Source organism: Papilio xuthus, unplaced genomic scaffold, assembly GCF_000836235.2.
Source record: "Papilio xuthus unplaced genomic scaffold, Pxut_1.1 DF827756.1, whole genome shotgun sequence".
Classification (NCBI taxonomy): domain Eukaryota; kingdom Metazoa; phylum Arthropoda; class Insecta; order Lepidoptera; family Papilionidae; genus Papilio; species Papilio xuthus.
Window position 1 is genome coordinate 5,567,940 of NW_013530893.1, and position 11,401 is coordinate 5,579,340.

The following is an 11,401-nucleotide window of genomic DNA, read 5'->3' on the forward strand; positions in this document are numbered from 1 at the left end:
AATCACGAAATAAACTAGAAGAAATATAATTGAAAACTTTTCATTAAAAATTTACACTTAAAACTTTATAAAAAATCACGTAGTAAAAATCACTAATTTTATTACAAAATGTCTATATTTTAAAAGTATCGAATTTACATTTGCTACTCGTATAAATTTCTTATTAAAAATTCATCATTTCAAAATGAAAATACAGGATGATTTTTTAATTACCGGAATTATAAAAAAAAATCAACATCGAAAATTTACGCTAAAAAAAACTAATCAGTGGTCAATTGCAATCATTATACGAGTGTGCGCACACAAAGTTACTGCCCTTATATATATTTATAAAAAGCCGCGATGACATTTAAACTCCGCGGACTCACTTCACCTCGCTGCGGTCTGACCCATTCCATTAATGAATTGACTCGCAGTATTTTGTTTCTAAAATTGAATCCACATTATTACAGGATTTAAAAAATATATATTAATAACTTTATCATTGTAAAACAAAAAGAAAAAGTAATGATCGTTCATTTAAGAATATAACTGTTAACTATGTATTACCTGTAATTTTTCTAGTAATTAAAAATCACCCTATATTTAATTACCTTTCTACATTTGTATTAGAAAAAAAAACAAATTTATTATCTATCTTATCACATAGATTTGGGGGTTGATTTTATTTGTTATCTAGGTAGCTCAATATCTGCTTTAACTAATATTGTTTTATTCGATCTCTTACTTGGCTCTTCATCTATACCACAGAAATAAACACTTCGATGAGGATGCACTTTAGTCTTTGACTCGACAGACGAACCTAAATTTCTTGGTAATGTTTTTGATTTACATTTAAAATCACTTTTCAAACAATATTCATATCTTGGTCCTTCGAGAAAATGATGACTATAGTAACCTTCGTATTTATCAAAATTACTACAGTAATCTTTGCACCCATATGGTTGATATGAACCTTCAGGACATGTCCTCGGCTCTTTAGGATGTGGCCAGCAATCTGGCGGAGTTGGGGCCCACGGTGGGGGCCCCAAATGTCAGCCTCAGCGAATCGGTTTGGAGACTATTATAACATCAGGAGCTGATCGTGTTGTCTCCGCACTTATTGGACGACGGTCGGAGATCTTTTTTACTGCGAATACAATAACAAAAATTATACAAATTTTCGTGAGATTTTATCATAAACTTCTATAGAAACGGCTAAAACCTCACGTAGTTCGGTGTCAGCACCAATTAATTTCAAACCCATCAGGGGTCTTCCAGGGTGAGTGGGACTGGTATTATTTTAAAGCAAGGCACGTCGCTAACCCACACACGTGAGGTTTTTAGTCGTTTTTATATAAGTTTACAATAACAAAAAGTTAATAAATAAGGGTTCCAATATCGAACACTAATACATACATAATGTTATCTTTCTTATTCTCCCTATAAAAGAATAAATAACCTGAATTTTTAATACAATTATTTCGTAGGTGAAATTTCATGACTAAAACGTTAAATTAAATATAGATATTGATGGGTAACACGTTCAATATCTCATTTACGTCAACTTCAGTTTCAGATTTTTAATAAAATTGGAAACGCACTAAAAAATACAGAATTTTACAAATCGGAACAAACTTGAAATATGTCACTTTATTTAAGAAATCATAAAAACTAATAAACAAAAACCAAGTACTCCAAAGGTAACCTCAAAAGTGCACAGATCAGACAAAATGAACATAAATAACATATTTGAAAATGAAAATCATTAAGTTTAAAATGTTAATGTTTACGAAGCTTACATATGTACTATTCTTGTTAAATGTCATCCGTGCAGAATTAAAAAAAATTAATGAGTAGCCAGCCTATGTGTTCTTCCAGACTATTTTCTACACGTGTGCCAAACTTCATCAAAATCCGTTCAGCCGTCCCGAAGATAACTATAAACAAACATCCATCTATCCATTCATGCATCCATCTAAACATTCGTATTTATAATATTAGTAAGATAAAAATAAAACAGGTCTTTAATTGGTACGTTTACTAGTTTTTAGAAAGTAATAAATTGATGAAAAAATGATATGAACTTTAACCGATAAATTAGTTGTTTAAAACTTACGTTGTTTAGGATCCTGTTTCGGTGGCTTTTGTTTTAGAAGTTCTATAGTTATCTGTGAGGTATTCGTTTGTGTCGGCGGTGAGGACGGCCTGACGATTGTAGCTCCTGAGTAACCAAAGGTCGAGAAACCTCTGCTATTCGTTGTACCAGAACCTATAATAATATAAAAAGGATACAAAGTTATTAAACCACATACACCAACATTCAAAATTCTACTTAAAAAGTCAAAACAAAGAATGATCTTTAGTTGAAAAGGCGATCTATCTTTACCACCAAATTGCATCCAAAATCATTCAGTTGTTCTGGAGTGTGGTACCCAACATTCATTCATTCATCCAAATGTTTGAATTTATAAAAGACAAACTGTCGCCTTCGTCTGCGTCAGCGCTGTGTTTAAAAAAGCTTAGTAGCCTATGTGTTCTTTCAGGCTATGTTCTACATATATGCTAAATTCATCACAATCCGTTCAGTCATCTTCAAGATACGTTCTTAGACATCCATCCATCCAAACATTCACATTTATGTTAGTAAGGTTAACGTACCATCAGAGCTAGGAGGAGCGTCTTGGAATAAACTCTCTCTCGTCTGACATCCTGATTCTTTTGTATCAGGCGCGCCGACAGATACGTCTCTAATCTCTTTTCTTTCTTCGCTCTCTCTTGTTCTGCTTCTAATTGATTCTTCTTTTCTACTCAAATCACTCCTCCTTGATCTTCCATTCCGTTCTATATGAACATCTTCAGTTTGAATTGGAACACTGCTTATATCTTTCCGCCAAATCTCTTCGTCCATATCTAAATGTGTTTCTTGTACGAAATCTGATTCAATGCTGCTTTGCTGGAAAGATAAAATATTGTTTAATATTAAAATTCATTTAGCCTAGCACAAATCAATACTGCGAAGGCTGTCCGTGATGAGCTTATTATGTGTATAACGATCGAAAGCAGTATTTATAACTGCAAATTCTTAACCAAATATTGACACTACTTCCAATTCTGTTCCTTCCTTATTTAAAATATGAACTTCTTTTATTTTTTCTTTAACTTTTCTTAAGTTTTTTTCTTAAATGCCAGTTTTGTTTACCTTGCGTTGTGAATATTTCCTTTGTTTTTTATACATTTCATTCGTATGATTCTCTCTTTCAAGACTCGCTCGTGGTTCACTGTCTCTTTGCAGCCGTTTAGCGTCGAGTGTCAGTCGACTGCTGACCAAACTGTCCAACCTATCCTCGCAAGATTGTCTGATATGTTCCTAGGGAGAAATATAAGAATAAAGCTACAAATATTTCTTAGTGTATTTTAGAATACTATAAAATATCTTGTTTAATGTAAGATCAAAATTAGTACTAGTTTTATTTTTCAAAACACAAAGTAACATAATTAACAATCCGTATTACGTTAAAAAACGCAGAAAAAAAATTTGTCTATGATTCTAATACAATTTCTTAAAAACAAACTATTATAATAGATTTAGCTTACCTTAATAATTTTATGGTCTTGATATAATTTTCTAATACATTTGAAAATGAATACAAAACTCATTCCTGACAGTATCAATGAAAATATAACTAGAATTACTATAATATGTAACTTGCTTATCATTGATTCAGTTGTGTGCTGGAAAAAATATTAAAGAACGATAATATTTTGCAACTTGAACAAATTCTACATTTGAGTTTCTTCAAATCATTCGCATTTTTATTAAACAAACGCCTGTTGTTTTTTAACAACATCTTACATTCACAAAACAAAAATTGCTATTAATAAATGGCAGGGGTTTGAAACTTTTGCAGAAAAATGCCATAAAGTCGTAACTGTTGTTGCGTTATCAATTAAAAAATACATCTCAAGTTTCACTTGTTTATAAAGGTGAAACAAAGATGATGAAATTGTATGTGTAGTTATTCTTTTACCTTACAGTTTTCCTCGTCCGCTTTCAATCTGCAGTGAGCGTAATCGTCGCACTCGAGTCCCGCGTTTATACACGTATTGTCGCCGCAATGGAATTCCGTCGCGCTGCATTTCTCTATGTGTGAAAGAGATAAAAGACAAATATAGGTTACAACAGTTTTTGGTGTTTATCTACTTGATACATATCCTTAATCATTTGAATGCATGAAAAAACAGCTGAAGAATTTATCATAACACTAATCGTTCTATAACATTTGTTTTATTTCTATGCAACTCTGTTCGCGTGGAATTAAAAGACAATAAGTAGCCTATGTGTTGTTCCAGACTATGTACTGCATCTGTGCCATATTTCATCAACATCCGTTGAGCTGTTTTGAGGTTACATTGTAACAAACATCCATCCATCCATCTAAACATTCGCTTTTATAATATTGGTACCATTACTAATCCAAAACACGTCTCTATAGTCAAATATAAGATCATTTTGCAATTATTTTTGTCTTTGTTCTCACTTGATATTACAGAATTGCTTATTTCATTATTAACAAATAAGAATAAATGTAAGTAAATGTATTTACCATCTCTATTCGGATCTAAGCTTCTAAACGCTGTGTACCTTGCGCTAAAATCTGAGTTCTTTCCCGAACTAGTTGCGTACAAACGTACGTGCATTATATTTCCTCTTTCATTGCCCTCTGAGTCTTTAGTTGTTACTGGGTTAGCTATTGAACCACAATAATACGCCAATCTAAAAACATTGTTAAATGCAAATAAGAATAAATGTAACTTTCATTTCTAAAATTTACATAAAAATTTAAATGTAATTCTAACCTGTATTTCTCTTCGGTTTTATATCCGAAAACTTGCACCGCATTTTGTTCGCATTCATTTGGTTTATTTAGATTGTATCCCGTAAAATTAAGATATATCTGAAATAAACATGTATATGAAAATATTAGTTGGTAACTAATTGAAAAAAATGAAAGTAAATAAAAGAATGTTACATTAAATAAATAAATGTAAATGAAATAAGATGAAATGAAAGTATATTAAATTAAATGTAACCTTAGTATTTTCGTCGGTTTCAATCCTCCATAATACATCTAACGGATGGCCCTCGCTGCCTCGTTTGCAATTCTCATCAATACTTGTCGTATTAACATAGCCTTCTGGACCAGTCAAGTTTTTGAAACAGCTATCTGGTATTTTATCTAAAAGGTAAAAGAGTTGTTTAAAACATACCTACATTCATATCCACTCTATAAGTTATAGTACTTATTTATGGAGAGTCTGAACAGACATCATCTAATTAATGTGTTTATTTTTGTATCATAAGGTCGCAAACGAGCGAGCGGCCACCTGAAGTCGCTGACATAACGAAGTGACCGTTGCCCAATACGCACTTGTATATGTGTTTGCCTACCTTTAATCAACGGAAGAGAGGATTCACAGAAAGAAAAAATATTTTCCCTTTCCATGCATCCTTTCATCCGGAAAGTCCACTTCCGTTTCCCACCCTTTCCTTATAAGAAAAAGGGTGGAGAGGAAAGAGGACTAAATTAGGCCTCCGGGATGCACACTCATCATACGAAACGCAGAATTGCTACCACTTCACGCCTGTCTTCTGTGTGGTCGTGGTATTTCACCGGGCGAGCCGGGCCAATTCGATGTTAAAGCAGGCTCTACCACTGTTAAGATGTTTCTCTAACAGAGGGTTTCTGTGGCCAAATTGCCCGTTTAAAACATATTGTCTCTATTTTATCAAAGACTTTATATAGAATTTTTGGTCACCGAATGCAGAATGAGGAATAAGAACCGAGTTATTAAGTAATGAAATTGCGCCGTTGTTGCAACTTTAAAACATGTCAAACTTTTGACTCTTTGCCATGTTCCATTAGTACATAATATTGTCCCTTTTTTTCTAAGGAGAATGAATAGAAAGTAGTTTAGGAGTCATGAATATTATACTCACGACTGTTGCTAGGTGATTGTATTATCTCTACAGTTATATGAAAACCTTCATATTCTATAGTCCCGTCGGAGTGAAACTTTAGCCAAGCGAAGGGTCCCGTTGTGGTAATTTGAGGTGGAAAATTCTCGCCGCAAAACTTGCCGAGACTGTTCGAATATCCTTTCTCACCATCGCGTATCTAAAAAAAAAATTTTAATACACATTGGATAACTATACATCAAATATAAGGTGGCAAACAATATTTGGCCACCTAAATTTGCCAAGAAAGCAAAGCAATCGGTGACTATAGAAATCTGCATTTGCAGATGCATTGCCTACTCTTAATAGGCAGAGGAAGTAACTCCCAAAATGAGAACATTTCCTCATTTTATGCATCCCTTCCTCCACCAAAACCACCGTCTATTGAACTATTGTCGCAAGGCGTCCCAGAAAGTAGAATTCTGACACTGATTCTTTACTAAGGGACTTCCTCAGCGAGCCACATCTCTGAATGTGACTGTCAGAGAGGGCTAAGTTGTTATAAGTGTTAAGAAATGTGTAAATAACTCACTTCTAAGAAATCATAAGCACATTCTGGATGGTCTTCTATGTGAAAAATATCAACAAATGTTAATTTTATCACACTTCCTTCAGGACCTGAAACAATGATAATATTTAAATCTTTATATACTCGTATTTAATTCTTCTGTGAGTGTGTATGCCACTGAACTTCTCTCAAACGACTGGACCGATTTTGATGAAATTTTTTGTGTGTGTTCAAGGCGATCTGGGGATGGTTTAGATTCACAATTTACATCAAATATTAACTTCATATTAATTTATTCAAATTAAAGACGTGTAGACAGGACAACGTCTGTCGGGTCCGCTAGTACTTTATATATAAATTTCTCGTGTCATTATTTACCATACTCCTTCGAAACGGCTTAACCGATTTTTATAAAATTCTACATGCATATAGGTCTGAGAATCGGCTATCTATTTTCTAATCCCGCGCGTATGGAGTCGTGGGCGATAGCTAGTTGTTTTATTTGTAGTTAATAGATGAAGGGTAGCCTTTTACATGATTTTTACCTGACTAGCTTTAGGGAGATATTTATAAGTTTGTATGTATTCCATCGTGACCACCGTTAACTTTAAGGACTAATTCGATTTTGACAAGGAAGGTGTAATTCTATTCGTATCATGGTCTACGTTCTATTGTTTTTTTTTAAAATAGATTTTTAATATTTTTACTTACCTTCAATTGTCGTTGTGCAATCTATGTCACCGTAATATAATTTGTTTGTGTCGTTTTTTGAATACGGATGACTTATTTGCGTCCTACCTTTTTGGTAATAGAATGTTTCACATCTTTCTGAATCTTCTTCTCTCTTAAATCGTCTCCTTGGTCTTAATATCTCTCTTAAAATTCTACTACCTTCATTTCTTCGTACAATTCTTCGTCTATCAATTATATTATGTAATGATTTATTTATATTTATTTTACTATATATAAGGTCATCATCGGCAGTGTATATATCGTCGTATTTGTATGTAAAATTATTTCTCAGTTCTTCGATATTTTCATCAAAGCTTACATATCTATTTACTAATGTTTTGGTCCTCAAAGTCTCCATTGTTAGATTTCTCATATTTACTTCTTTAATTAATGTATTATTTACGATATTCTTTTGTTTTGAATTGTTGTCATGACCTGTATGTACCGTTATCATTCCGAAGACTGAGCAAACTGAAACAAAAAAAATCATTGTTATACTTCCGTCTCGCTTCTTCTTCTTTTAGTTACTAGTGGACTCGCTTCTTCCTCTTGAAAATACATTTCGACTACATATTTCTCTTTACTTCTACTTTCTTATTATTAGTGGAACTAAATGAGGTATCTGTAGATTTGCCGCAGGTTTCGGAGTCCAAAATCTCCGTTTAAAATTGTTTTCTGTGTGTTGTCAAATATTATAAAAGAGATGACGATATTTTTAAAACGGAGATTTTGGACTCAGAAACCCAAGGTTAGCGAATCAAATTAAGCTTAATTAGCGATATCTGTGTGTCGCAACGGATTCTTAAGCTATTTCAAATTCAAGGTTAACTATTCTCGCTTTAAAATACAACTGTGAATACAATATCAAAATGTACGTAAAAATTTTGTAAAATACTTCTTTTTTTTTTGTAAACAAAAACGAATTTCATACGTGTAGTGTATGCATAAACGTAGTGTTGTTTGTCTCGAGCGTACACGCCATAAGTACATGCCGGAGAGAGTGCGGCGTCAGTCGATGTCAGACCTTTGAGCCGGCAACACGTGTCGGTACGTGAACGAGCCAAGTATAGCACAACGAATGCTACATTGGCGACGAGGATAAAACCGTGAGTACGGAAATAAATTGTATTTGAAAAAAAAAGGAAGGAGAAGACCAATGTGTAAAAAAATAACATTTCAGTAATTGATGGACGAAAGTATTGTTTAAATTATTTTGCCTTACCTTACAAAAAAAAAAATTAAATAGTAGGTAATGGATTGCCAAAAATAGCAACAGTCTTCTCTGTTTACATATGATAGTTATTTGTAAAACGCGGCCTTAAGTTGTTCCTAGCCGTGAATATTTTAAAAACGGTTCGGAATGTAAACTTAACCAATTGAATATCGAAATAAGATCACAATATTTGACTATCAGAGAAACAGATTCATTGCTGTGCTCGTCCGTCTAAGTTGTTCACTACAAAGTGCACTACGATGTCACATCGAAATACATGTGCAAGCGACAAATTAATTCCGGTCTATTGATGAAGCAGGAAATGAATAATGAATAAGAAAAGAAAATATCGAACTATTACAATGATAAAATAAACATTACTTTACTACGAGGGTAGTATATCCACGACATATACATATATTGTCATGATTTCGACCAAAAACAATAATCAAATTCATTTTTAAGACTGTCTTCGACCTATGGTTGACAAATAGTGTGTAGATGGATAATAGCATTCGGCGATGTTAATCTCGGTCAACCTTATGTGTATACATAACTTCAATAACATAGGTACAGTCACCTCCAATAAAGTGTAAGTACTTTCGCACTTTCGCTTTCAACTTTCGCACGAACACCGGCGGTTGTATAGACGAGATAAAGCGACGAATGGCAATCACTAGGTCAGCGATGGAGAAATTGCAAAGAATGCAAAGAAAAAAGAACTCGGTTTGTACGATCGCTTGTACTCTCCATATTCATTTATGCGTCGAAAACGTGGATCCTACGAGAGGGAGAAAAAGAAGATAGACGCGCTCGAGATGTGGTGCTGGAGAAGAATGCTGAAGATACCTTGGACCACCAATGTACTAAGTAGGTCATTGATACTTGATGACCATGACCAATCTGACAAAACTGTAACGACGAAGAAGAAGAACTTTCGCAGTCTACAGAGTATAGCTGACCATTAAATTGGTTAAATCATTGATGTCTTGCAAATATAAAAGAACCACGGCTGACCATTAAATTGGTTAGATCATTGAAGTGTTACAGGTATAAAAGCACCACGGCTGACCATTAAATTGGTTGGATGATTCATGTCTTACAAGTATGAAAACATGTCTAAAGACATAAAAGCACTACGGCTGACCATTAAATTGGTTAGATGATTCATGTCTTGCAAACATGAAAGCTGCATAGCGGACCATTAAATTGGTTAGATCAGTCATGTCTTACAGACGTGAAAGCAGCACGGCTGACCATTAAATTGGTTAGATCATCTAATCGTTAAATCGATAAGTTCATTTACAGCCTGAAAAGTTGTCAAGTACATAAATTAAGAAGATTGAAACCCTGATCGATAAATTGATATTACGAGTGGTAAGAAGTTTGAAGCTAAAATTTGTGTGAAGCAAACTGTTCACTAAATTAAGGTGAGAGGTATCTAAATTAAGGTGAGAGGAAATACATTATCTACAATAAAATCAAAATAATGACTATTAATCAACTATATGCCTACAGTACATGTTTTATAATTAGAAAAACCATCAACAAAACAAATCATCAATAACATGTCGTTTGTAAAGTTACAGATTAATAAACGCAGCACTCGGCGAGCAAGTCTAATTGTTGTGCCGAAAGTGAGTGGAAAGAGATATATGTATAACAAACGAAGGAGTACAGCTTCATAAGTTGTTACTGTCATCTTTATAAATGTAAGTTCAGTTAATCAATTTAAATCTAAGCTACCTGAATACATTTTAGATTTTGTAAAAAAGTAAAGTAAATTTAAGTCAAATCAATGGCGACTATATTATTTACATTGTACGATATTGGTTTCAAGTAAGTGACTATTCCTTTGTCTTTTTGAGAAGTAATTCTTTTAACCCTGTTATAAGCACCTTACTACAAAATACGTAGTACAAAATGATATAAAATGTGATTGACTATTAGTCACGTTTTGTTATGAATATTTACAATATGTATAACGCAATTTCTAATATTATATTGCCAGTTACTAAAGTCATCATAATTGGCTTTATTAACGAATTCGTGGCTAATGCTGGATTGGTGAAGTTTCCAGAGATACTATTAACTACGAGTATATGTAAGTTCAAATCTCGTGATGTACTGTGCACTAAACGAATTTCGATTCAATAATTGTGAAACAGATAAGTAGTTTCCGCTTCCGGCGATAGATGACTCTGTATTTAAAATACATCTGAAATTGATTTTATTGCTCTAATTCGGTAAAAATAAGAGCGGAAACGTGTTTTTCTTTGATAATGATGATTACAGTTGCCGTAAAATAGAATAAATAAAGGCTAGTGTTTTCTTTCTGAAATAGCTTTATTTATAGCATAATTATTGGACCAAGTCATGGAGGAATTCATTGTAAAAGTCGCTGTTAAGGCAACTCCTCGCTGAGGACACGCTAGTCGCAGTCGGGGTATGTTGAAGCTGGATTTTGTTATCAATGACCCGCAAAAAATTGGTGAGTCAACTATTAAGTTTTAACGGCTTGAAACTCAATTTAGGGAGTAGAAATACCGATTTATGAAATATTAAACCAAAATCGCACTATCGACTTATTAAAACGACTTTAGCACACCGCCTAAAAGTGTGTTTAAAATCAGAGAGATCTTGTTGACATATAATTTTACTTTTAAATGGCATTCCATTTGGATTATTATGAGCTGAAAAAAAAAACGATAGTGGAATAAAATGCTATCGCTTAGTTCTACTAACTTAACTATTTTCATACATAATAGCTACTGTTTCATTGTAAATAACATTAGAGAATAAACGGAAATGACAAGTTCATTTGCTGACCTGTGAAAAGAAGGGACAAAGAGTTTGTCTCTTTATGTTATTTATGTTACGCTTATATTGAAAAAGACTTTTACTATGTTCAGAGTAGTCATTAGCAATTCATTGTTACATATAGGTTGAA

General features: G+C 33.3%; 1 protein-coding gene across 1 annotated transcript; it reads right to left on the reverse strand.

The window, feature by feature from the left end:
- Positions 1-202: 202 nt before the first annotated feature.
- LOC106116470 (bone morphogenetic protein 1-like) lies at positions 203-7,704 on the reverse strand. Its single transcript, XM_013310336.1, has 12 exons — positions 7,218-7,704; positions 6,531-6,616; positions 5,981-6,158; positions 5,074-5,219; positions 4,840-4,937; positions 4,587-4,756; positions 4,011-4,123; positions 3,577-3,714; positions 3,182-3,349; positions 2,641-2,935; positions 2,099-2,251; positions 203-1,129 (listed from the first exon to the last, which is right to left on the reverse strand). Exons 1-12 carry the CDS (start codon positions 7,690-7,692, stop codon positions 1,041-1,043), a joined length of 2,109 nt encoding a protein of 702 aa, XP_013165790.1. The 5' UTR covers positions 7,693-7,704; the 3' UTR covers positions 203-1,040.
- Between the last annotated feature and the right edge of the window lie 3,697 nt (positions 7,705-11,401).

Excerpts from the sequence above, each read along its gene's own strand:
- LOC106116470 (XM_013310336.1), bottom strand. The coding sequence starts at position 7,692 with ATGATAACGGTACATACAGGTCATGACAACAATTCAAAACAAAAGAAT. Across the intron at positions 6,159-6,530 it reads GTGCTTATGATTTCTTAGAA|ATACGCGATGGTGAGAAAGG; the intron begins GTGAGTTATTTA and ends TTTTTTTTTTAG. Across the intron at positions 1,130-2,098 it reads GAAACAGGATCCTAAACAAC|TAAAAAAGATCTCCGACCGT; the intron begins GTAAGTTTTAAA and ends TTGTATTCGCAG.